Consider the following 27,578-nt stretch of genomic DNA (forward strand, 5'->3'; position numbering starts at 1 on the left):
GCTCTAGACTTGTGTGTGGCTGGTGCCTGCTGGCTGCTTCTCTGTGTACCCAGAGGTTGCCTACAGATGTCCCTGCAGAGGAGGGAACCTAGGAAGGTTACAATCCTCTTCCCAAGAGCCTTGGGCCTCGAAAACTTAGAGCCCTTTAAGAGTTTCCTCCTTCCTGCAGATCCCAACTCTTCCTCAGACACCTTCACATTTTCAGTTTGTATGCATAGTGAGGATGCCACCCCACCCCACCTCCACCCCACCTCCACCCGCACCCCTTCGCCCATTCTCTTATTCTCTTGAGAGGTGGTGATCGTGCATCAGGGCAACTGATGTTCTGCTTTCAGGTTCTCAAGAATGATATGGGTGGGTGTCGGTTATGAGAGCTGCCCCTCATCTTGAATTTGTGTCTTTCTGGGATTCTAAACTCTGGGGAGTCCCTTGCCCGCCCCTAAACATTACCAAATACAGTAGAAAGGTGGCTGTGGCCACCCAGTGACAGAAAATGCGTTCTTAAACAGAGCTTGCTTCAGGCTGCCGCGTTAGAGAACCTCACGGCCCGGTTCCTGCTACCCTGGCTTCCAGTGTCCGGCGGCTTCTGCCAGTCTTTGCATTTTTCTCTCTTTTTCTCATTGCGTGGCCCCCTTGTCTTTAAAAGGCTAAACTGCTCTGTACTAAATTTGGTCACGCAGCGCTCCAAGATTCCCTGGAATGTCCTCAAGTTTCAAACAGCTCTGACCGTGAGGCAGGCCCGCCCCCTGGCTTGGGGATTGGCTTCTCCTTTCTGGCTGGGCAGCTGTCAGGTTTTATTGGTTGCTGGTTAGACCAAGCAGGGTCCACTAGCCTTGGGCTGCAAGGAGGCTGCTGTGTCCCCGAGCACCTGTAGTACATACAGCAGGGCCCAAGGAGCTCAGTACTCACCTAGCTGGGGCTTAGTACTCGAGCCCACTCTATTCTAACCAGACTAGGGCTCCCTGTCCCTTCCCTGCCCACCACCAGCAAGCCCACCACACTTGGTAGGAGCAGCTGCTCACTTTGCCAAGATGTCCAAGGTAGCCAAATACCGGCGGCAGGTGAGTGAAGACCCCGACATCGACAGCCTGCTGTCCACCCTATCCCCTGAAGAGATGGAAGAGCTGGAGAAGGAGCTGGATGTGGTGGACCCAGATGGGAGCATTCCTGTGGGGCTGCGGCAGAGGAATCAAACCGACAAACAGCCCTCTGGCTCATTCAACCGGGAAGCCATGCTCAACTTCTGTGAAAAGGAGAGCAAGAAACTTATCCAGAGGGAGATGTCTGTGGATGTGAGTGACACACCCTGGAGGAAAGCAGGGTGGGGAGGGAGGGTGGGGCCCCTAACTCCATGACTAGAACCCTTCTTTTCTACAAGAATGGTTCTTATTGGCAGGGGACCAGATGCTTCAGAATAGGTTATTATGTGTTAAACGGACAGTGTGAACCTCTGCCCTTAATTTTCGTTGTAAGCAGAAGTTGGATATGTTGGAGAGACATGGTATCTCAAAATTCGAATAGGAAAAGGGAGCTGAGGTTGAGAGGTGTCCTTGAAGAATTCATTGTTGAGCTGATGCCCTCCTGGTCTCAGCATTCTTCTTCCTTTACCCTGATCCTGTGCTGGGGAGGAGAGAGAAAGAGTAGATGTTTGTGTCTCTAAGCACTCAAGATGAGAAAGCCGAGCTGATCGATCTCAATGGCCCAACTCCCAAGAGCAGACACAGGAATGTAGGGAGACACAGGGAAGAGAGGGACACTGTCTGTCTGTGCCTGCCATCCATCCCTGGGGCCATGTTCACAACTTTACCAAGGGGCTCAGGAATTCTTACCCCAGGGGCAGGGTGGTTATTTCTTTTACAACGTTGATAATGATGAATAAATATTAATACAGGTATTAGGACCTATCTTTTGAGGGGCTGGTGAATCAGGACAGGAGACAGAGAAATGGAACTCAGTTAAGTTCTTGATGCTTTTGTGACAGCCCCCCCCCCCCCATCCCCCCAACCCTAAGCATTTACTCTGGGATTTGGCTTTGCTCTTCGCTCCCATCCCCCCACCTCCTCCAGCTCAGCGCCCAATGGCTGACTTGTGTCTGTGGCTTCTGGAGGCTGAGGTCAAACAGAACTGTTTTCATCCCTGGGAACCAAACCCAGGGCCTCTCACATGCCATGTAAGGGTGCTACCTTTGAGCTATGCAGTTCTAAAACTCGAGCCCTTATTTGATTATAAAGCAAGATGTTTAGGTCAAAGAGCACGGAGGGGCTCTTGTGTTCCCGAGGCTTTCATTCGCCAGTGTTTCTGCTCTTAGTAAATACTGTGCCCCGACTCTCTCTTCTCTTGCCCTCAGTTTCCTGGCTTTGCCCAGGGATGTACTTATTTCTCCAGATGGAGCCAAGTCAAGCAATAGAGGGTGGGGGAGTAGGCTGTTTGGTCAGAGGTGCTTTAGGACCATTCTTGCCTTTTGGAGATAGTCTGTTTCAGACCACTCCGTGCTCCTCAGGCAGGTAAAGGGCATGTGTTAGCACAGTGGCCAGCTGGACTTTGGAATGTATACTGAGTAATGGGCAGAAGTCTCTGTCAACCCGGGGGATGCCAGTGGACCCTAACATATAGCCTCTTAAGCATTATTATCGAAAGAATGGTGGTGACATTCAGGCCTAGTGTTTAGGTACCAGAAAACCCTGCATGAGCACCAGCAACTCTTACTGGCCTGTGTGACTAAGCCACTCCCAAGCTACCTAGATCTCGAGGATAATAATACCTGCCTCAGGGGCTGTTGAGACAACTAAGAGGATGATGGAGAGTGCCTGGCATACAAGCACTCAATAAACGTCAGCAGTGGAATCAATCACTAATTCATCTTAGTAAAGGGATTCAAAAATTGGTGAAATTAGCCCAAAGCAAATCTCTGCCTTTGTCCACCCCTGCCCACCCCTACAGTTTGGGCACTTGTCCCTTTCATTAGTGGCCAGAGCAAAGAGCAAAGCATGGGTGCTCAGGGAGAGTCAGCTCCAGGTTGGGGAGCTAGCTCCAGCTCTCGATGCCTGGGCCTTCACTCTTCATGAAGACCTGCATGTAGTAATCCAATCGATTTGATAGTGAGCCAACCAATTAGCCGGGCCTGTGCTAGCAAGGTGGGCTACAAAGAACCTTCTACATGCCCACCGCAAGAACCGTCTCTTTCTTTGGGCAATGGTGGCTCACACCTTTAATCCCAGCTCTTGGGAGGCAGAGGCAGGCGGATTTCTGAGTTTGAGGCCAGCCTGGTCTATAGAGTGAGTTCCAGGACAGCCAGGGTTATACAGAGAAACCCTGTCTCAAAAAACCAAAAAACAAACAAACAAAAAAACAAAACAAACAAAAAACAAAAAAAACCTTCTCTTTCATAAGCCTTAACAGTCTTAAGAGATAAATATTTTTATTCCTATCATTTAAAATTAAAAAGGCTCAAAGAGTCTAAATATCTGTCCCACAGCGACACAGCTAAGAGGTGAGCTGCCTGATTTTGAAGTTTGTACTTCCTCCCTTCCTCCTGCCACATAGGATATCAGAGTAAAGTAAGAGAGACCATGTCAGCCCTTGCTTCTTTATGTTTTAGACAAGTTCTCATGTAGCTCAGGCTCGGGTCAAACTGGACAGCTAGTGAGGATGACTTTGAACTCCCCAGAGTCCTGCTTCTACCTCTGAAGCAATGGGATTGCCGACATGAGCCACTGTGTCCCGCTTATACAGTTGAACACGGCAGGGTCTTGGTGCATGCTAGGCCAGATCTGTGCCAACTGAGTTCCATGAGTGTCATACAGCAGCTACATGCGAGAGCCCCAGAGAGATGAGAGAGACCAGTATGCTTGTGTGTTGTCAGGAACAGTGGCTGTGGCAGTCTGGTTGGTCTCCCCACTTTCTGAGGAATACCATTAACTACTAAACCCACTGCCGGCTAGGGAAAGATATGGGGCGGTTTTAAGGAACTTCAGCTGATTCCTGGAGATGGGATGATGGCATTATGAACATTCTTTTGAAAGAATGTTTATGTTTTAGACATAAGTAATAAAATATTCTTAGGACAATTGTTTTAATTGGAGGATTTGCTTTAAAATGACAGGGATGGGAGTGTGGGGCCACATGCTCACTACAGTGAGTTCCACTTTTGTTTGAAACTAACCAAACTAAGAAAGAGTTGAATAGGAACAGAGAGAGGTAAGAAGGCCCATTCAACTTCTCCTGGGAGGAAAACTTACCCTGTGCCTGGAGTGCTAGGGTGGGGACCATGAAAGGGATTGGGGCTACCTCACCCTCACGGAGCTGGAATATTGCAGGGATCCTTTGGATTGTTTAGCATTGTTTTCATGAATATTCCTCCCATACCTCTTCCAGGTCACCACCTCCAGGTAGTCATCCCAGATTCTCGGGCAAAACTGGGCACCTTGATTGAACATTCCCATATCATGAAACTCTATCCTTCAGGACATTTATCACCAAGGAAGGGGATGCACATGGGTTGTGGTGTGCATGTGGAAGTCACGGGACAGTTTTCAGGAGTCAGCTCTCTATGTCTACTGCTGGTTCCAAAGATGTAACTCATGTTGGCAGGTTTGCACAGCGAGCAGTTTCCCTCTTGCTGACCCATAGGTTTTCTCATGGTGATGGAGATTGAACCCAGGGCCTTGAGTTCAGCAAACATCTGCCCTAGTGTGGAGCCACATACCCCCATCCCTCTCTTCTCTTTCTCATTTCTTTCTTTCTTTCTCTCTCTCTCTCTTTCTTTCTTTCTTTCTTTCTTCTTTCTTTCCTTCTTTCTCTTCTTTTCCTTTTTTTTATTTATTTATTTATTTTTTTTTATTCTGCTTTCCTGGCTGTTTCCCTGACCAGCATATATTATTCAGGAGGCAAACACTTACATAAGACCTCTATATAGAAGATCCCTAGCTGCTTATGAAATGAATTTTAGTTAGAGGAGATTCAGGGAAGGCTGGAGGCAGGCTTCATTCCTGCCTGTAAATGGGGTGGATCTGGCAGCCGGGCTCCTCTCTGGTCCTCTGGGAGTTCTCCCTTAGCCCAGGTGGAAGACAGAGCCCTCACCAGTGCATGAGCCAGCTGTGGAGAGAAGTGGTCCTTGTCTCAGGTTTCAGGGACCTGATCACCACAGGTCAACTCTTATTCTCTTCCCTTCCCAAGTGGTGGGGGGTGATCCCCTCAGCCTGCCTCCCTTGTCCTTCTCCCTAAGGTAATAGAGACCTAGGATTAGCACCTGCATGAAGCCAGCCAGGGGTCAGGAGCCAGGGTAGCTGGGCTAGGGGGTGGAGGAAGCTCTTTTAGGTTTTCCCTAGAGGTTAATTTGAGACTCTGAGCAATCCACTGCTGTCCCCAGACTCCTGGTTAGTCTCACACTCGCTTCCTCCAGGTCTTCATTCAACTCCAGGCCCCTCAGGCTCCCTTCGTGAATGGGAGTCTCTAAGGCCTCAGCACCAACCCTCAGAGTGCCCTTTGCAGATAGCTGGGTTAGTTGGGAGCACAGAAGGCAGCACGGATCACTGATTAAGGAGATTAACCCCAACTGGTACACACTCAAAATAGCCCTGGAGGCCAGAATAGAGAGGGCAGAAGAGCTGATGGGGGCCTGGTGACCCAGGTAGGCACAAGCATGTACCTAAAGAAAGCTAGCCACGTTTAAAAGCCACCTCCGTTTGTAATTTGGAAAAGCAGCTGCCTTTATTCTCAGCTGGGTGGCGGGAGCTACAAGTGTTTGTCTTAACACCTTTTGTGGCCGGACTATGGAGGCACACACCTTTAATACCCACACTTGGGAGGTAGAGGCAGGCAGATCTCTGTGAGTCCAAGGCCAGCCTGGTCTACAGAGAGGTTCCAGGACAGAAAAGGATGCACAGAGAAATTCTATCCCCCCCCCCCAATAAAAAACAGACAAACAACAACAACAAAACAAAAAACCCCACAAAACCTGGATCCCATCTGTAGCATGGCTTCTGATGCTTGTTCCTTCTTGGGAACTTGAGAGTTTGACAAGATAGGGAACATGAGAGGTGGGCAGGCCAGATGGACCTGAATGAGGAAGATTTGTAAGTATGAAACGGCCCAACAACGAGAGGAACAGGGGCTGTTTTCAAAGTGGTCTGAGTGCTGCCAATCAAAAAAGGCTGCTGCCGGCAACACGGAGAGTTGGAAGCGTCAGGGCTTCGGGGACTTCATGGTCCCCAGGCTGGGATAAAACGAGGAAGACAAAGCTTCCATCTAGCCTGTCTTCCCTCACAGCCGCTCTCCCTCCTCCAAGAGACTGTGGAATTATAGTGTCAGCTCGTGCCAGCATGTCCACAGCTGACTCAGACTAGGCAAGCCTTGTGTGATAGGTACTAAGAGAGATTTGCAGCGTGCGCCTGTGTGTGTGTGTGTGTGTGTGTGTGTGTGTGTGTGTGTGTGTGTACTCAAAACAAGAAGAGACACAAGGCATAGAGGTAAAGCGAGGAAGAAGCTGATATTCATGTGCCTGCCAAGTTGGATCAACAGGAATATCCTGATTCATAGGGTAAGGTTCAGATTGTCAGATTGGTTGTATTGTGCTTACTGAACCCCCACTAGGTATAACCGGCAGAAAGAAGTGGTTGACGGCCAGAGTATAAGTCCCTGTTCAGGGCTTCTCTGCAGCCAGGCCAGGCGTAGCTAGAAAACCATAGGCACCTGGACTCAGCTAGGTCCAGATTTGGGTTCTGTTTCTGCCCCTATGCAGTGCCAGTGATGCTAGTACCTTAGGTGAGAGAGCAAACATTAACTTATTTAGCATGCATGGATGCCAAGGGCATTACAATACCATCTCATTGGCCAAGGGCATTACAATACCATCTCATTGGTTTAGCTTCTTCAGCTCCATTACTTGTTGATAAAAATCAGCCCCGAAGGGCTATTGGAGGATTAAACAGGACCAAGTACTGAGAGTTTAGTTCATCAGGAGAGAGGCTTTCTTCACTCTAAATTCTTCAGGCTTTATACCCGTGCAGCTGCCAAAACGACATTAAAAAAAAAAAAAATTCTCACAAGGCTAAAAACATTGTCAGCAGAAATGAGGTAATGACAAGAGAGTTAAGGAGAAAAGCAAGGAAGCAATTTAGGGAAGGAGGCAAGGGTTGTTTGTCACTTACTGCCTGGCTCCAGTCACCTGATGTCACAGAACTACCTTTATTTCACCTCCTTCTCATCCCAGGCCCAGGGACCCATGCTAAATTTACTGATTCTGAAAAAAACAGGCGGGAAAGAGAGAGCCGAGGGGCTGTTCAGGCATGGAGAACTCTCTGTGCCAGCCATGTTCCATCCCAGCATGATCTCAGAAAAGCCAGGGCTGCTTTGGGAGTTTTGGCTTCAGCTATCTCTGGGGTCCACTGAGAGGCCAGGCCAGGTCGTCAGGGCACTGTTTACAAACAGCTAGGAATAGAAAGGCCTCCTGCCCCATGCTCCACCCTCTCCTGCCCTCACTTCTTCCCAGTTCAGGATCCCTAGGCTCCCCTACCTCATCAGCCCTGACTCCAGAGCAGAGGGCAGGATGCAACTGCCTGTCTCCTGCTCTGAGGTGTGCTGGCCTCCGAGCAGGGCTCCAGAAGGCACTGTGGGTGCAGATGTGTAGAATCTAGTGGTTGCAATAGTCTCTTCAGTGTCCAAGCAGATCTGGACTCCCATCCTACTGTGCTGACAAATTATGGTACCCACTGCCGCCGGAGCATCTGTCATAATGGAAGACGAAGTACCTGGTCCTGGGGAAATGGTAAGGCTCAGTAATCTGCAAGGGGCTCCAAGGCGTGTGCTGGGTTGGGAACCTGGTACTGAAGGCTCATGAAGTTTGTTTCTTGCCTTTCCTTCGATCCACCTCAGCCCACTCATTCTCCTGCCCACTACGTATGCTTCCCTCTCCCTGCCCCTTCTCTCTCAGTGCTAAGGATGGATAGGACCCAGAGCCTCACACACTGAAGCCTAGACTCTGACCTCCACCCCAGGCTCTTCACTCCCTTGATACAGAGTTCACAAATCATGCTTTATGCTTATAAGGACAGGGAGGGTCTACTAACTCATTGATGTGTCAACTATTCATTGAGCTTCTATTATATTGGGCATTTTATAAATGCTAGGACAGAGTGAATAGCATAGAGACTGTCCTTGCCACCACAGAGGTTACATTCATTCTCACAGTCAGGATGGATATTGTACTCTGCTTTCTATTGTTGTAGACAATGGTCTTTGGACCATGACCAAAGCAACCTGGGGAGGCTAGGGCTTATTTGGCTTGGATGTCCAGATCACAGTCCATTCACAGTCCATCCCCAATGGAAGCCAAGGTGAAAACTCAAGCAGGGCAGGAACCTGGTGACAGAAACTGAAGCAGACACTGTGGAGGCATGCCGCTCACTGGCTTGCTTTCCAAGGCCTGTTCTGCCTGCTTATGTGTACAACCCTGGACCACCTGCCCAGGGGTGGCACAACCTACAGTGTGCTGGGCCCTTCTACATCCATCACTGGTCAAGAAAATCACCCCACAGACTTTCCCACAGACCAATATGATGAAGATATATTTTTTAAAAAGATTTATTTATTTGTTTTATGTAAGTACAAACATACCAGAAGGGGGCATCAGATTTCATTACAGATGGTTGTGAGGCACCATGTGGTTGCTGGGAATTGAACTCAGGACCTCTGGAAGAGCAGTCAGTGCTCTTAACCGCTGAGCCATCTCTCCAGCCCCCAAGATATTTTTTCAACTGAGGTTCCTTGATCCCAGATAACCCTAGCTTGTGTGTCAAGTTAACAAAAACTAACCAACATGACTGTACGTACACACACACACACACACACACACACACACACACACAGAGAGAGAGAGAGAGAGAGAGAGAGAGAGAAAGAGAGAGAACATAATCCCAGCATTTGAGAGACAGTCAGGCAGATCTCTATGAGTTCAAGGCCAACCTGGTCTACAAAGCTAGTTCCAGGACAGCCAGGGATACACAGGGATACAGAGAAACCAAGTCTTGAAAATGAAGCCCAAAAGAAAACAGAAGCCTTTTTGTCTATTTATTTGTTTTATGTTTGTGCACCATGTGTGTGCCTGGTGCCCACAGAGGCCAGAAGAAGGCGTTAGACTCCCTGAAACTGAAGTAATGAATGACTGAGAGCTGGGTGCTAGGAGCTGCTCTCTGCAAGAGCAGCAAGTGCCCTTAACCGCTGAGACATCTTTCCACCCCTCGAATAATATTTAAAACCATGAATCTAGAAGGGGTCACTTAGGGAGTGGGTGTGGTGGAGAAAAACAGACATTTGGGTGTTGGTAGAGGAGAGAGAGCTAATAGACTGAGGTGGCAGGGTGGGGGTGGGATACCTGGCAGTCTCGTAGAAGCAACTAGGAAAAAGGAGTCAGGGAAAAGAGCTCTCTGCTCTGCACCTTATCCTTATGGCTAAGAGGTTTAATAAGAAGAAGGAGGCAGGGGATCAGCCATTGCGCCTGGAACATGGAAGCCACTTGAATGATGGAGTTATTTCACTGTAGTGAAGAGTACACTCAACAGTGTATACAGATTCGAGGAAAAATATAAGAAATGTGGGTGCATGTGTGTGTCTAACACAATCAAGAGAGTCAAGGTAAATGTAGCATCATGGAGGACTTTCATGAGACAGGGAACATGGTTGCCTATCTGTCTGCTGTTGGGAATATGTCAGCAGCAGAAGGAAACACTTTGACAACACTGGGAAAGGAGTAAGGAAGAGATGGGGCTCACGGTACCTGGCAGGTCCATGTGCCAGGCAGTCTCACCTCTGCATGGAGGGAAAGCGAAGGAGGTAGCATTGATGCAGCCAGACTGACAGGAGTGGGGAGGGGGTGGTGAAGCCGTTCTCTGGTGCGGTGACATGTGCACAAGTGTGAGCCTGGTCTACAGAGCACAGGCAGCCATATATAGGCTGGATTGAAGCAAAGAGAATTTTAGGAGGCTGCACAATAGTCAGAGGTCAAGGCCTAGGTCACCAGAAGAATGCTCAGTGCTCCCTGGGAGAGGTAGAGAAAACAGGAAAACACTTCTAGACAAGAAATCTGGCCTGCAAGCTGTCACCAGACTACAGCCAGTGCCAGTGATGCTTAAAAGCCCAGCAGACTTTCTATTTTGTGTGCATCTGTCTGTCCTCAAGGCCACCCATGCTCAGTCATGGGGGGAGCACACAGTTCCTTACCGGTACCCAACTGACACCTGAGAGATAGGACCTGAACAGATTTCCAAGTCAAGTCAGAGAATGTGGCGACTTCCCTTCTGTCTCCAGACACTGTGTTGGCCTCAGACAAGGGTTTAGCATACATATAAGCATTACCTTCTTTTGTTTTTATTTATTCTTTTCTGTATTGCATTTGTACTTCACAAAGTAGGCCTGCCCCCATATATGTTTCACAACATAAAAGATGTGCAGAAGTGTGCACAATGAATACGTGTAGTCAGAGTTGGGCGGCAGACCAGAGTGATCAGGACATTGAGTATCAGCTTGACAGTACCACAGCACCCACCCAAGCCTCCCCAAGGCTAACACCTACCTCAACTTCCAACCCCAGAGTTTGGTTTTGTCTGTTTTTATGGACTTCTATGGGAAGAGTTCTCTGGAGTCTTTCACTCCACTATCGGTAAAATCAACAGTGATGTCGTAGATAGCGTTTTGTTTTGTTTCTGAGACAGGGTTTCTTTGTGTAACCCTAGCTGTCCTGGAACTTGCTCTGTAGACCAGGCTGGCCTCGAACTCACTCAGAGATGTGCCTGCCTCTGCCTTCAGAGTGCTGGGATTAAAGGCATGTCCCTCCACATTTTTAAACCTCCATGCTGTGCAATATTCCACAGCATGAGTATATCACAACAGATTTCATCCATCTCCCTGTTAATGGGAATTCGGGCTGTTTCCAGTCTGAGGCTATTACAAACCATGCTAACTAAGAACATGCTTCTCCCACTCGTGACTTCCTTTCTGTTTGGTCTGTGTCTAAGTGTGGAATTTATGATTCAAAAACACTTGACTTACCTCCAGGGATGATGCTACGGATCTGAAGAGTTTTTATGAAGATGAGATTAAAAAATATGAAGATGGTTTAACATCATGCTTTGCAAATAACGGGTGCTTGGCAGATAGCCATTGTGGTCACTTCCAGGCGAGCATCTTTGAGAGCAGCCAGGGTACAGCCATGTTCTTTGAATTTGTTCTACATCCATCTCCTAACCCAGTCTTCTAAGAGTCAGACACTTTGCTAAAGCTCAGGCTAGGTCCTTTTACTCTGGACTCTCTAGCTCTCTAAGCCATGATGATTTGAACAGTATCTTGTAGCTGGGCATAGTGGCAGAAGCAGGTGGGTCTCTGAGTTCAAGGCCAGCCTGGTCCACAAATCAAGTTCTTTGACAATCAGAGCTATGTAGTAGAGAAACCCTGTTTCACAAAAACCACAAGTAGGGACTGGAGAGATGGTTCAGCATTTAAGAGCACTGACTACTCTTCTAGAGACCATGGGTTTATATCCCAGTACCCACATGGCAGCTCACATCTGTCTGTAACCCTAAGATCTAACACCCTCACACAGATGTAATACATGCAGGCAAAACACCAATGCATATTTTTTAAAGTAAATAAATAAAAGAAGGAAAAAGAAGAGGTTTTCCACTTCATGCCTCCTCCCCTTTCTCTCTGCTTGCTCCAGTGTGGCAGCCCACTGTCTCTTCCCCTAAGTTTTCAGGCCTCTCTTGGCTCAGTTTCCTCCTTAGCTTATGTCTGCGTTTTGAGTCATTCTAAACATTGTCCTCAGCTCTCAGATTTAATCTTCTCCAATCTCTTCAGTGTGGTGGGACTGTCAGTATCTCTAAGCCACATTCAAACCTCCAATCATGGCCATCCATACCTGTGCTTTGGATAAATTAAAAGCCCAGGTCCTCAGCTGAGCCTCAGAGCTGCCCAGGATGTCTTGCCGTGACCCTCTCACTCCCTGAAGGGTTTTTATTATTTATTTAGGTATTTATTATTTCAGAAGGCAGCCGTGCTTTCCGAACCATCTCTCTTTTCACTCTAAGCAGATGACCTAGCCCACATTTCACAGAGAAACATGAAGCCAACAGGGAAGATGCCTGAAAGCCTATCAGCACCCTGAATGCAAACCCTCTTCTCTCTCTTCCCGTTGGAAGGGCTTCTTTTCTCCTGCCCCCCCTCCCGCCCCCCCATCATTCACTCTGCCTCCACAAAGACCTTTGCTACTTTGCTCACTTCCTTTCAGCTGCAGCATCCCTGACTGCTGTCTTCAGGTAGCTCAGCTCTTTTGCCTCCTAGCCAGGCTACAGAAAAACAATCACCACCGAGCATCTGCCTCACCACAATGCTATCAGCTTTGATGGGCAGCCTAGGACCTCCCATTACTGAGTCTAGGGCGTTTGTTTGTTTGTTTGTTTGTTTGTTTGTTTGTTTGAGACATCTTTCTCTGTGTAGCCCTGGCTGTCCTGGAACTCACTCTGTAGACCAGGCTGGCCTTGAACTCACAGAGAGCCACCTGCTTCTGCTTCCTGAGTGCTGCTGGTATTAAAGGCTTGCGCCACCACTGTCTGGCCATTCTCTTTTTGGTTGTTGTTGTTTTGTTTTTACTTGTTAAAAAATAATTTATTTTATGTACATCGTTGATTTGCCTGCATGCATGTCTGTGTGAGGGTGTTGGGTCTCCTGGAACTGGAGTTATAGACAGTTGTGAGCTGCCGTGTGGGTGCTAGGAATTGAACATAGGTCCTCTGGAAGAGCAGCCAGTGCTCTTAATCTCTGAGCCATCTCTCCAGTCCCATTCTTGTTCCTCAAACACTCACTTCTGTGGCACCATGACACCACATCCACCCAGCTTTCTTTTTTTTTCTTTTTTTTTTTCTTTTTTTCTTTCTTTCTTTTTTTTTTTTTTTTGAATTATTCCTTCCCGGTTGCTGAGGGAAGTGATGCTGCCTGTAATAGCCACACATCACTGTCTCCTCTGCAGTCTCCCCAGATGCCTTCTGCCCTACAGCCGCAGCTACCACCCTATGCTCAGCCTCTATCTGTGGCCTAGATCTCTATTTTGGGTTCTAGATCATTCAGTTGCCTCTTGGATACCTCAAGTGTCTCAAATTCAGCCAGTCTAAAAATAAATTAGTCATCGACACCCCACCTTCTTCCTAAACCTGCTTTTCCTCTACAATCTGCACTTTGGCAGTAGAAGCACCATCTAACCCAGAACCAAGGACACAACCCTGGAGGTTAGGCAGCCGTCCTCTCTCTCCCAGTCTCCAGACTTGATGAGTGATAAAATCCTTCCTGTTTTGCCCCTGTGATCTCTTAGCTCCTTCTCTCTCCTACACACCCATGGCTTCCATCCACATCATCACCAACCAGACTCATGCCCTCCCGGTTCATCTTCTCTCCACACTGCAACCTGTCCTAGCCTCGGCTGCCAGAGTCTTATTATAAGATGAAATCCTGATCTTGCCCCTCCCTGCAGAAAAGCCTTCAGTTGCTCAACAGAGCTTCCATGATCAAATTTACCCTCCTTAGCATGGCTTAGGAGGGCCTTGGTGAGCCAGCGTCTGTCACTCTCAAGCCACGAATACCCTTCTCCTTCACCTCTACCCTTTGCTGTAGTTGGAGACCGTTCGCTGGGTCTTCATAGCTGCCAAGCCTTCTGTTCCCTCAGTGCCTTTGAAAGTTCCATCACCTAAGTAGGATGCTAGGTCTCTAAAGCCCTTACTTCATTGACATCCTCTTTAGAACGATGTCCTGGCAGAGTGGTGGTGCACACTTTTAACTTCAGCACTCAGTAGGCACAGACAAAATGGATCTCTGAGTTTGAGGCTAGCCTGATCTACAGAGTGAGTTTTAAGACAGCCAGGGATACACAGAGAAACCCTATCTGAAAACAAATTTTAAAAACTGAAAAACAAAACAACCAACAAACCACACAAACCAACAAAATTTTCCTTAACTCCAGTCTGGAACTGTATGCTTCGTTCCTGTGTTCACAGTAGCATCTGCACTGTCTGGCACGTCACACAGCAGGTACACATAACACATCATTTTGGCGTCTCTCTCTGTTCTTCCCCAAGGTCCCCCTCCTTCCTTTTCCTCCTCTTCTTCCTCTTCCCCCATTCCTACTTCCTCTTCTTTAATTTCAGAAGATGTATTATTGTATGTGTATGATATATTTGTATATATGCATGTGGGTGGGCGAGTCATATCACCTGTGTGGACATCAGAGGACAATTTGGGGGAGTCTTTTCTCTTCTGCCATACATTGTGGTTGAATGCGGTCACCAGGCTCCACAGCTAAGGATGTTTGTAGTGCAATCCTGATGAGGAAGAGGACAAGGAGAGTTTGTAAATGTCATTCTTATTTTATTTTACTTATTATCAGGGTGAGGTTGCATATGGAACAGCACACTTGTAGAGGTCGGGAGGACAATTTTCAGAAGTTGGTTCTCTCCTTCTACAATGTGGACTTAAGGATCAAACTCAGATCGTCAGTCTTGGTAGCAGGCCCTCTTACCCACTGGTCCATCTTGCTGGCCCCAAATACTAGTTTTATAAAATCTGACTGAATCTACAAAAGTTGTGATTGAGCTTCACTCTTCTGAGACTTCCTTTTTTTAAAAAGATTTATTTATTTTACACTATAGCTGTCTTCAGCCACACCAGAAGAGTGCATCAGATCCCATGACAGATGGTTGTGAGCCACTATGTAGTTGCTGGGAATTGAACTCAGGAACTTCTCTGGAAGAGCAGTCAGTGCTCTTAACTGCTGAGCCATCTTTCCAGCACCCCCCACACACACCTTTTTTTTTTTTTTTTTTTTTTTGGCTTTTCAAAACCAGGTTTCTCTTTGTATCCCTGTTGTCCTGAAATTTGCTCTGTAGACCAGGCTGGCCTCAAACTCAGAGACTAGCCTGCCTCTGCTTCCTGAGTGCTGGGATTATAGGCATGCACCCACCTTTCTTCTGAGACTCTTTGAAAATACAGGTTTGTGTATAAATGGTCAAATGAAGAGGCATTTGGCAGGAATACACTACCCTATCCCAGTTTCTGTGAACAGTCAAAAAAAAAAAAAAATCAGTCCAAATCTCCAAGCAAACACCATCAAGTCCACCCATGGCCCTTGAAACGCTTAGGGCTACTGAAGATCAAGTGAGCTGACCTCTGTACCCACCCCCCACCCCCCCACCCCCACCCCCGTCACCTAGCCTCCTCCCTTAAGCATCTGGAGTTCTGTCTATAGGGCTAAAACAAACAGCAGAGCCTCCCTAGAGAACTTGCTAGAAGCCTGTGTCCCTGTGTCCCTCTGGACTCCCCATTCCCCTGCAGAGAGTCAGAGAGGGAGCTGCCATCCCCACAGTACTCAGAACCTCCTCTTGGGGAGCCCAAGGCCTAGATATGTAGATCTGGAACCTGGAAAGTTCTGGGCAAGCTGCTGCTGCAGCCATGGAAACATGTCTACTGGAATAGCAAAAGAGGGCAGAGCTAAGATTAGGTCCTTATAGAGTCTATAATATGGACAATCCTCTGTCTTTCTTAGCCAGACTTTCACAAGAGAATTAAACCCTACCCCCCCACCCCCCAATCAAATGGCTATTTCCTCAGCTTTTCTGTGTTACTATGACAGAAGACCAGCCACCGCTGCCACGGCCACCGCTGCCACGGCCACCACAGCCACTGCTGCAGAAGCAGCAGCAGCAGCATTAATCCATTCAGTGCCTCCAAGACCCAATATGACTTGTGTGACCCCACCCTCCAGCACCAGCAGACTGGGTACCGAGGTCTCACACATGAATTTAGGAAGCCCATTTCAACTGTAGCTCTCACAGAGATGCAGGACAGCTAGCTCCGTTCTCAATCCATAAGAAGGAGATTGATTCATTATCTATAATGGATGCTTTGAGGAATCAATGGTTGGTCTTTCCTGCTAGAATTCCATCTGCCAAAGGCTGGCATTAGGTCATTTTGCCTCTACCAGATTTTCTGAAAATGAGTCAACCCACCTATCCTAATGGGAGCATGTCTACCACTGAGCAATGACACACCTATCCCCTGTCCTCGGCTGCAGCTAGGCTTATCTTAATCTCTAAATCATGGAAGGATGTTGGCAGTGACCATAAAGTACTAGCGATGTGACTGTTTCCATGGTCAAGGGTTAGGCTAAAGTCTTGGGGTTTGTTTCCAGATCCTACCGTCCTTGCTTTAAAGATCGGTGTGAGCCAGGCATGGTGGCACACGTCTTTTTTGTTTGTTCATTTTTGGGTTTTTTTTTTTTTTTTTTTTTTTTCACAGCAGTGTTTCATTCTGTAATCCTGTCCTAGAGCTTAGAGATCCACCTGCCTCTGCCTCCTCAGAGGTTTGTCTCACCATGCCTGGTTTATGTGGCCCACGCCTTTAATCCCAACAGAAGCAGGCCAGCCTGGTCTACCTAAGGAATTCCAAGGTAGCTAAGACAGCATAGTGAGACCCAGTCTCAACAAAACAAACAACAACAAAGAAGAGCAGTGTGCTACTTCTGGCTGGCTTTCTTTAAAATATAACTTATAACAGGCAGTGGTGGTACATGGCTTTAGACTCAGCACTTGGGAGGCAGAGGCAGGCAGATCTCTGACTTTTAGGCTAGCCTGGTCTACAGAGATCATTTTAGGGCAGACAGGGCTACCCAGAGAAGTTCTGTCTTGATAAAGAAGAAGGAAATATATACATATATATTTAAATTTATATATAAATATAATACATATATATTTATATATATTATAGGAAGTATGAACTACTTCCCTCTGTCTTTTTGTCTTTTAAAAGTTAGCATAAGTATAATATGTTTCATTATGGCATTTTTGGGGAGCAATTCATCCTTTTTATTTGTTCTATTCCTTCTTCCCCACCACGGCTCTCCCGCTTCCCTGTGGGGAGGATGACGAGCTGCCCCCAGATAGCTCTCCCCTGCTTTCCCTGCATGCACCCCATGCTTTCTTTCTCCCTGATTAAGGGTCTCTCCCTCCTTTGAGCAGAGACATCTCTCTCTGCTTTCCCCTTTGTGCCTGAGATCATTCTGCACACATGTACATTCCATTAAGTTTTATCTCCTGCTTGTCCTGTTAGTCATTTTCTCATTTCATTAAAAATTCTTCCTAAACATCATTTTCAGTGGACGTCATCAGAGCCCACTATATGGCAGCATTGAACCATTTGCCTATATTTGGACATTTACATGGTTCCCAATAAATATACTTTCCAAGGCCCCAAACAGATCTCCAGAGCCTCAACACAAGCTCCTTCCCTTGGCCTCTGGCACCCATCCCCAGAGATGAAGCCGGCCAAACCAGATGATAAATAGACCCATTAACATACTCATCTCCCAGCTGAATCTCCGATGAAATGAAACTCCCAGAGGAGAGCAAAGGCTCCCTGGGTGCTGGAAACGCAGGACTGATGGGCAGCTTGCAGGGCAGACACTCCATAGTGTGGGGAAACATGAGGCCACAAATGTTATTTTTCAGGGGATCAAGTTCCCAATGTTGGATCATCTGCCAAGCAGGGCGCTTTTCCTCTTTCTCAGCACCATGCCAGGGTGTATGCACCACAGATACATCAGATGTACCAAGATTCCCTCTGTCTTGGAAAGAAGACTTATTGCTACTTAAAAATAACCAGAGGCTAGGGTTGTGGCACAGTTGGTATAGAGCTTTCCTCTGGTACATGAAGCCTGGGTTTGATCCCAAGTGCTGCAAAACAAAACAAAACAAAACAATGCTACCAGCAACAGCACAAACACAACAAAACCAGAAGGCGGTCAAGACTCCAGCCTGGGACAATGTCAAGTCTAGAGAGGGTATCAGGAAGGGGGAGTAACTAATCCTCCTGCTTCTGTAGGAGACCACACCCTAAACACATGCTGAAGTACTCTGCCAGATGCACACAACAGCAAGGGAAGCAAGGTAATTTTTCTTTATGAAAACCACAGAGAAGCACTGCGCATGCACCCTCAAGCACATATGGAGTACCTGGCTAACATCTTAGAATCACGTACATGGCCAGGTTCACTCAGCCACAGTGATGGTGATCTACTACCTCCTGCCTGTGTCAACCTTTGTGGGTTCCACATGTGTCACACGTGAGCCTCCTCTGTGCCTGATATGGCAAGATGACCTTTTAACCTGTCTGACAGACAAGGAAACTGAGCCTTCCTGAGGTCACAGAGCTGGCACCCAAGAAAGGTCTGAATTTTTTTTTTTTTTTTGTCCTTAATTTAAAACAAAGCATGTATAATTTAAAAGAAAAAATACTTTACTATTATCTGTGTATATGTGTGTGCATATGGTGTGTATGTGCAGAAGACAATTCTGCCGAGTCGTTTTTCCCTGTCCACTTTTATATGGGTTCCGATGACTTAACCCAGGTCATTAGGCTTGCATGACAAGCACCTTGACCCACTGAGCCTTTTGCTGGCTCAAATTGTGTGTAACTCAACAGAAAACAAACAAACCCAATCAACCTTGTCTCTCAGCTAGAACAGAGAGTGCATTTTCTCTTTTGCATTTGTTAAGGCTAAGTCCTGGTGGCTGCCTGAGATTCCTGGTCCTGTGCATACCCTGAAACCCCACTCTGAGATGGGTTCTGGCCTGATCTTTGAGAGTTTTGACAGGTTGGGAGGAATGGCTGCTGAGAAGCACTTTGGCATTTCTGTTGTGATTCCTTCTTCTGCTGGCCCAGCAGAGCCTGGTGTCCTGACTCCCCTTCCCACCCTTCTCCCTCACCTTAGACTTTATTTAACTCATGAAACTTTTGTCCTCTCTTCACAACTGTCCTCTCTCTCTGTCTCTCTCTCTTGAAGCTTTTGTCCCCAAATTTTGCTTTGGAAGAGGACATGATCCCCCAGCTTGCCTCTTGCTAAGGACACTGGAGCAACCACACAAGCCTAGAGCTTTTATAGTTAACCAGAAACAAAAATAAGTAGGAAAAAAAATGGGTCCCAGGGGAAGTGACAGACATCCTAGGCTTAAATTGTCCCCTACAGCCACCATTGGCCACATGCTCAGAAATGGCTTGTTATACAAGGGAGAGGACTTGAGTCCAAGCCTCAGGACCCACATAACAAATCCAGGCACAGTGGCCCACGCTTGCAACCCTCGGGCTGAGGAGGCAGAGCCAGGCATACTCCTGGAGCTTGTTTGTGGCCAGCCAGTGTTTGGCTTTCAGTTCTGGAGAGACAGGAGTCGATCATGGGGTGAGGGGGGTGCAGAAACAGGAAGCTGGGGGATCACATCTTTAACTGAAAGCAGGAAGCAGAGGGATGAAACTTATAGCAGGGTCAGAGTGTAAGCTTTCAAAGGCCACCCCCCCAGTAATGCACTCCTCTAGTCACTACACTTCCTAATGACTGCATCAAATAGTGACACCACCTGAGGACTAAATATTCAAATGCCTGAGCCTATAGGAGACATGTCTCATTCAAGCCATTCCCTCACATACAAAGTACAATTTTATTATTAGCTATATATGTATTGTACAATAGATTAGTATTGTATAAATTTGTATATAATTACATGTTGAAATAGTAATATTTGAATTGTTAAAGTTAATTTTATCTTTTATGTATTTGTGATGTAACTACCAAGTGTGTGTGTGTGTGTGTGTATAAAAGTCATATTATATTTCCTGTGGAATGTACAATATAAGATGGTTATTTTGAAAATATCTTTACAAGTCAGAGATAATTAGAAACATCGCTCTTCTATAGTCTCAAATGGAATTGGAAAACAGAGTTCATCCTTTGCTTTAATAGGATTTATAAGATAAAATTTTAAGCCGGGCATAGTGATGCATGTTTTTAGTCTCACTACCCAGGAGATTGAGGCATGTGGATCTCTGTGAGTTTGAGGCCACCTTGGTCTACAGAGGAAGTTCCAAGACAGCCATGACTACACAGAGAAACCCTCTCTTGAAAAAACAAAAAGTAACAATAAAAAATAGTTTTGTTCCATCACTTGGGAGGCCGAAGCAGGTGGATCTCTGAGTTCAAAGCCAGCATGGTCTACAGAGAGAGTTCCAGGACAGGCAAGGCTACACAGGGAAACCTGTCTTGAAAAACAAAAATTAAATAAATAAAAGTTTAAGCAATATAAGATAAGAAATGACTCCTGTGGTGGCTTTGTGCCTGTAATCCCAACGCCTAGGACACTGAGGCAGGAGCATCACCATTAGTTCTAGGATAGCCTGGCTTAAAAAAATAAATAGAAAGAAATGAAGGAGGGAAAGATGCAAAGGGCAGTGGGACGGAAGAAAGGAGAGAAGGAATAGTAAAAAACAAAGGTTTGGGTTTTGTTTGCTATAATTTTTCTATTTCTATATATTTAAGGCCAAGATTGCTTTCAACTATTTTTTCTTTCCATTGAGATATAACTCACATACTCTAAGATTTGCCCTTCTGAAGTATGCAGTTCAGGGCTGGGGCTGTAGCCCAGTGGTACAGCACTTACCTTGCTTGTGTGAAGTCCTGGGCTCAGTCTCCAGTACTGCCCCAAAGGGGTGCAGTTTAATGGACTGGCTTATTTTTGTTTGACTGTATTTAAAGAGTTGTGCAATCAGCAATACCACCTAATTCCAAACTATTCTTTGATACCCTCTAAACCCTTTAGCAAGATGGCAAGATGGCTCAGCTCATAAAGGCACATACCTCCAAGCCTGATGGTCTGAATTTGATCCCTGACTCTCACAAGTTGCCCTCTGACCTCCATATGTGCACCATGACACATGTGTCCTGTGTCTACCACCAATCACTACTACTCCTCTGGACCCTTCCTGTAGTCCTTGGGTTCTGATTTCTTTAAATTATGTGATTTCAAGCTTCCCAATTTGGAATGGCACTTTGTTCTCTCTCTTTCTCTCTCTTTTTTTTATGGCTGAATAGCTTTCCATTGTGTGGCTAACACACATTTTGTTTGCCCATTCATCAGTTAAGGGGTATCCCCTTTGAGGTTGCTGTGAATGATGCTGTTCTGGGCATTTGTAGGTACGTTTCCCTGTGGACTCTTCTCATTCTCTTGGGATGGAACTACTGGTTCTGTGGTAGCTTTGTGTGTAGCTTTCTGAGCTCCACACTGCTTTCCAATATGGCAGCACCATATATTCTTGTCTGCATTTTCTTATATTGGGTAAGGTGGTGCTTGTCTGTAATCCTGGTGCTCTGGAGGCAGAGGCAGGAGGATCACTACTAAGTCAAAGGCAGCCTAGTCTATATAATGGTCTGACTGACTGGCCTAGGCCAGTGAAGGCTTTGCTGTGAGATCCTGTCTTTTGAAAGATCTCAAACAAACCCAAGAAGACAGCAAGGCTTAAGAGCCCCTGTTGCCCCTGTTCCCCACCCCCAACCCCAGCTTTGACAGAGTGACTTGCATGGGGAGGCAGAGCAGATGCAAAGCAGTCACAGACCGGATCACAAAGAACCTGTGTGCCCAGCAGGAAGTCAGGACTTCCACCTGACAACATGGGTGCTGAGTAGTAGATTTAACTTTGCAGCTGTGGCTCTGACTGTGTTTGGATGGCTCACATGGGAAGAAGACAGGAGGCAGAGAGGCCGGTTGCAGGTAAGAAATGACAGTCGTCCCAACAGCAGGGGATAGTGAGGAATCAAACAGCAGTGTGACATCCAGGATAGTGAGGGAGCGAATGGGTGTATATGAAGGGAACATGGTGAGAAAGAGAGTGTCAAGGCTGAGTCCCTGGGCATGGCATTCTCTAAGATGGCCAGGCCAGGAAGGTGGTGATCTCTCCCCAGGCATTCACTGCTCTCCTTTTAATTCCACTCCTTTGCCCTCAGGCTTTAGGCTGGCCACAGTATTTGCAGGACCCAACGAGAAACTTGTTCAGAGTTAAGACTTTCAAGCGGAGGCAGGAAGGAGGTCAAGGTTGAGGTTGGCTTGGGCTACAAAAACAAAGCAAAGAATGAAGACTTGCAAGACAGTCAAAGGATAGCATTAAAAGAAGGCAGTCCCTTCAGAGCCCGGACCCTGCAGTGCTGCAGAGGCCAAGTGCTGGTCCCGATTAGGCCATTGTAGCTGCTTTGTTTAGAAAAGGCAGGAGGGTGGCTGGGTGGGAGCCAGGGCTCTGCTCAAACAGCTCCAGGCAGCAAGAGGACAGTGTGTTCCTCCTGCCAACCCCTCCCCCCTCAACCTCCCAGGGCTCAAGAGAGACCCAGCGCTCTGAGACAAATAGCTTACTTTTAAGTAAATCTTTACAATGTCTCCAAGCTTGCTCAGCTTTCCATCTCGGCTGAACGATAAGGCAGAAAGTAGCAGGCAAACTCTTTCCGAGAGCAGAGCGCTAAAGTGGCTTGTTTGTCTCTCCAAAGAGATTTCCTGGTTTCTCCAAAAATGGGGCTTGCTACAAAGCTTCCCAGTGTGAGTCACCAGACAAGTTGGCAAAACAATGGAGCTGCCCCTCCAAGGACATAGAAAGTCTGCCACAGAGACTGCAGGCCCAGGCTGTAGCCCTTTCACCAATCTCTGGTTTGAAAGGTTGCCAGCCCATCCACACTTCACCTTGCAGGCTCCCTAGCCCTAGACTGCAGAGGCTGTGTGGAAGGAGGGAGGCCAGAGGGAGAGCACTTTCTCCCACCTGCCTTCTCTTCTGGTGACTCTGGCAGAATTGCTCCTCCAAGCCAGGTCACCTCCCCCATTCAACACTCCCTGATTTGAAATCCTGACTCTTCAAGACTCAAGCAGTCAAGGGTCCCCAACCCCTTTAGCAGCGTGTTCCAACAGATGACATGTTTTAAGAGCTTGGCCACCCAAGCTTGTACATCACTCCTGGTGTCTCCTAAACTGCTTCTGTCCCCATCACTTCCAGAGGCAAGGCAGGCCCAGACGACCATCTGTGCATATCTGGCCTCTTGCCTATGTGGCCAATGAAGACCATTTTCCTCAGGATCCCGGAACAGCATCATATACCAGGAGATTACCTGGAAAGTGAAAGCAAGTTGAATTTATGTTAACATCAACTCCAATTCTTGTTTTTTGAGACAGAGTCACCCTATGTAGTCCAGGTTAGTTCCAGATTTGTGATCCTCCTACTTCTTAAGTACCAAGATTTCAGGTACATACTACCATACCTAGCAGGTTTGAGTTTTTAGATTTATGTTTATTATTTTTAATTATGTATATATGTATAGGCAACATAAGTTCAGATGCCTTTAAATGTAACTACCCTTGAACAGGAGTTACAGACAGGTGTGAACTGGCAACCTAATGTGAGTTCTGGGAACTGAACTTTTAACAGACTGAGCCATCCCTCCAACTCCCAAATTTTATTTTTCTCTATGGATTAAGCTATCCAAGGATAATTTTCTGTTTTAGTGAATAGCTTGACTTTTTGTTGACAAGATTCCCCCCTCATCAAAGTACTTCAGATATTAAACATCGGTTGGAAAAGAAACAGTGAAATTGTTACTTTGTGTCATAGTCCAAAGTACTGCCCTGAATGACAAGTCTAGACTGACCCCCTCTCTTTACCAGCCAGAGCTCACCAAGAATCAAAGGGAAGAGCTTAAAGGGTGGGAACAGCCCTGCAAAGGCCTAGCATCTCCAAGCTGCTGGCAGAGCAGAGCTGGGGAATTATGGGTGCAGGGAGAAAGGACAGGCAGGCCCTGAAAGAGCCCTAGTCAGCACCAGGCCGGGAGGAGGCTGGGCATCTACATCTGTCCCTGAGGGCAGCTGGGGAGCCATTGACATGCTTATGCAAAGAGGTGACCTGAGAGGTGTGTTCCTCAGAAAGGCCTAGTGGCTGCAGTACCCTGTAACTGGGGACAAAGTTAAAATTGGGGACAAGGCTGTCACCCTAACCATGTGAGAGGAAGGGTAGCCTGGACCAAGAGAAGTGTTACGGAGCACATGGCCTGTATGGGGGAGATGAGGGACTAAAGAGCTCTGGTATGAAATAGGATCATTTCCCAGCCTTTGGGCCCCTGGTTGGGCAGAAGGGGGAACTGAGTACAGAGAGATCCATGTGACCGCCATTTCTCCTCTCCTTTACCAGCGGAGCCCAACACCGGCTGTATAGAGGAACTGTGGGTCACACAGTAGGTAGGGAGGCAAGAGCTGATGGGTCCACGATTTGAGGTATTTAGGGTACACCGACCAAGACGGTCACTAAACAGTTAAGGACAAGCTTCTGGATCTGTAGTGCTGTGTGGTCCAGAGACAGAGCTTTGCAAGGCATTGAAACATGGAATACAAGTGAAGGGGGCAAGGGTGGGGGGAGCTGGAGAGGTGGCTCAGCCATTAAGAGCACTTGTTGCTTTTGCAAGGGGACCTAGATTCTGTTCCTAGCACACACATGGTGGTTCACAACCATTTGTAGCTACGTTCCAGGGGATTCAGAAGTCCTCTTCTGATCTCCCAAAGATATTGCACATATATACATGCAGGTGAAATGTTCATAAACAAAAAAAAAATGAAATAAATCTTTTTTAAAAAATAAATATATAAAATAAACACACACACACACACACACACACACACACACACACACACACACATACACATACACACAACCTGAGGGTGGCTAAGTTACCAGGAAAGAGGGTAGAAATGTGGAATTTGGTCAGGCAACACTGTTGTTAGTGTGTTCAGTGAAGGAAGAGGCACCTTGAGGGAGGCTGAAGAGACTGCTAAAGCAAAAGAAAACCATGGATGGAGACCGAGAGAAGAACGAGTGCTAAAAGGAGGCTCTAGTTCCCAGTCGAATGCTAACTACACACTTAAGGAATAAAAGACAGAGATGCTGGCCCAGTGAGAAGGCTCAGTGGGCAAAGGCACTTATCAGGCGGCTCTGGCAACCGAATCCCATCCCAGGAGTAGAGGGAGAAGGATGAAACCTGCTCCTGAAAGGTGTGTCCGCCTTCTGTAAGAGTGCCTGGCACAGGAGCCCACACACACCATTCGGATGTGTGCACACTATTAATAGTATTTAAGTAAGTAGAATAAAATGTAAAAGATGAAAACCTGCTTTGGCAACAAGAGGCGGAAGCCATCTGGGGGAAACTAACTTCTGTGGTCTAGTCCCCCTGCCCCTTCTGAGGGCTGAGGAGGAGGCAGGACTGTATTGGTCTTTGGTGAAAACATGGGACTCTCAAGTTAGAGGCAGGATGGATCTTAGATAGCAATGTAGGTTGGAAATAGAAACCTGATTTACAGGGGGATGTGAGCATGTAGCTGGTGAGAGGAGGAGCCAGGAGAGGATTCCAGAGGGAGGAGAGGCGATGGTAAGCTTAGCCTGGGTCTAAGGACAGGGAGGAGGGGGCATGGGGAGGGGGAGGGAAGAAAGAGAGGAGCAAGGAGGGGAGTTTGTAGGTGTGACACAGGACATTAGAAAATCCTACAGTGGGCTATTTGATCCTTTCTGGAACACAGAGGAGATTCTCTGCAGAGGACAGAGAGGAATGGGACTAAAGAGGCAGAGAGAGAGAGAGAGAGAGAGAGAGAGAGAGAGAGAGAGAGGATTCCAGCAACTGTGCAGAGTTGCAGGAGACCCCATATGGAAACCAGACCAGAAGTAACAGTTGACTTACCCTGTAGCTGCCTCACTGAAGCCCTCGTGAATGGTCCAGTCAACAGGATGGTTAATACATTAGACATTCTGTAGGATGTTATTCTGTCTTGAAAGAGAAATTGATGAGTTGACATTTATGAGATATCCCCATTTCCTGGGTGGTCTCCTCTGTTTAGCAGAACTTACGTGTCCTTCTTTTTGTTTGGTTCGTAGAGACAGGGTCTTACTGTGTAGCCCTGCTGACCCAGAACTTGCTATGCAGACCAGGCTGTGTGCCTGGCTTTTAAGTGTCATTCCAGTCTACATATTCCCTAACAACTGGAGTATTGGTAATGGGCTTGGTGAGAATTTAAGACTGAGAAAAGTAAGCTTTCTTTGGAAAGATGACATTTATAGAGTAGTGGCCCAGAGGAAAGCCACTAAAAAAAAGTCACTAATGGAGGACAGAGCTTTGAATATGCTTGGCCCAGGGAGTGGCACTATTAGAAGGTGTGGCCCTGTTGGAGTAGGTGTGTCACTGTAGGTGTGGGCTTTAAGACCCTCATCCTAGCTGCTTGGAAGCCAGTCTTCCACTAGCAGCCTTCAGATGAAGATGTAGAACTCTCAGCTCCTCCTGCGCCATGCCTGCCTGGATGCTGCCATGCTCCTGCCTTGATGATAATGGACTGAACCTGTAAGCCAGCCCCAATTATACGTTGTCCTTATAAGAGCTGCCTTGGTCATGGTATCTGTTCACAGATGTAAAACCCTAAGACCAACACAGATCTTAGCCTGAAGCTGAAAAAACTTTGGTTTGGAAAACAAACTTGGTCTCTTTCCAGCCGCTCAGTCCTTTGGGATAAAGTGGTAAGAATGGAGAATAAAATGGCCGTCAGCTCCTCCCAGTCTCCCACTTCTGGCCCAGTGGGACAGGCTTCCTTGTTTATTGCATTCCTTTAAGGAACATCAGTGGTGGGCTGTCTCTGGGGACTAGCCTGGCTGGCTTAGCTGCCTCTTGGCTTCTACAGCCTTCCTCTGCTTGAGCCTTCTTCAAGGTTACAGGAGAGAGAAAAGTAGCCACAAAAGCAAGGAGGCTTCTCTTTGTGGACTCCAGAAAATCTTAACGCATGCCCACCTGGCATTGGGCTAGCCTGGTCCAAACCTAGATCCAATAGTTCTGCAGAAGGTACAGACTGATCAGGGACCTTATACCTTGGACCTTGAATGTCAGTCCTAAGCTTATGGGAGAGTGAGTTGCTGGGCAGAGCCTTGAGTATCTCTCAGGATGGAGTAGAGTTGCACACATCCATTCTCCCCCAGCCCCTCTGCAGGATGCCCTCCTATCCTACCCCTGGCTCAGATTGCCCTGGGCACATCTACCATACAAGCAGGTCACCTCTAGTTGGCCTAACCAGTACCAGAGTAAGGCTTGGGAATTGTGGCTCTGAGCCAGGACTGGCGATGCACACTGTGTTCCCAGCATTTGGAAGGCTAAAGAAGGAGGATTTTGAATGTGAGGTTAGCTGGGGCTACATTTCAAGACTCTGGACCAGGCTGAGAGAGCTAATGAACGTGTTTCTCAGACCTACAGCCTCCCTAGGCACAGAGGCGTTAGCATCTCATAGCTTTTGGTAGTCACCCACTTGTACTCTGGTTCTGAATTTCAACATTTGTTTATTTATTTGTGTCAGTTCTTTAAGAAATTCATTCAGTGAGTTTTGACCAAATTCATGCCTCCCACGACTTCTGTCCATCCCCTTCCTTCGTACCCAACTTCCTGTCCTCTTTTTTTTCTCCACCCTTCAAGTCTAATTTGTGCTGAAGATTTTGCTGACTTTCTTTTACGTGTATGAGTAACTGCATGTGTGTATGTGCACCATGTCTAAGGAAGCCAGATAGTGTTGGATTCTATGGAACTGGAGTTACAGATGAGAGCCTCCATGTGGGTGCTGGGAATGAACTTTGCGAAAGCAGTCATTTAATCAGTTAACTACTTAGCTATCTCTCCACCGTAG

At 47.1% G+C, this 27,578-nt stretch overlaps 1 protein-coding gene across 2 annotated transcripts in view; it reads left to right on the forward strand.

Annotated features, from left to right (window-relative positions):
• Positions 1-882: 882 nt before the first annotated feature.
• Positions 883-27,578, forward strand: part of Lmod1 (leiomodin 1) — a 38,089-nt gene continuing 11,393 nt past the window's right edge. The window contains exon 1 of one of the 2 annotated variants that reach the window (XM_034513378.2): positions 883-1,292. In XM_034513378.2, coding sequence (XP_034369269.1) covers positions 1,032-1,292 — 261 coding nt within the window. In that variant the 5' untranslated portion in view covers positions 883-1,031. Of the gene's footprint in view, positions 1,293-7,623; positions 7,766-27,578 lie in introns of those variants that run through there. The other variant, XM_076941254.1, reaches the window with a different exon arrangement.

This window comes from Arvicanthis niloticus, chromosome 10 (assembly GCF_011762505.2).
Source record: "Arvicanthis niloticus isolate mArvNil1 chromosome 10, mArvNil1.pat.X, whole genome shotgun sequence".
Lineage (NCBI taxonomy): Eukaryota > Metazoa > Chordata > Mammalia > Rodentia > Muridae > Arvicanthis > Arvicanthis niloticus.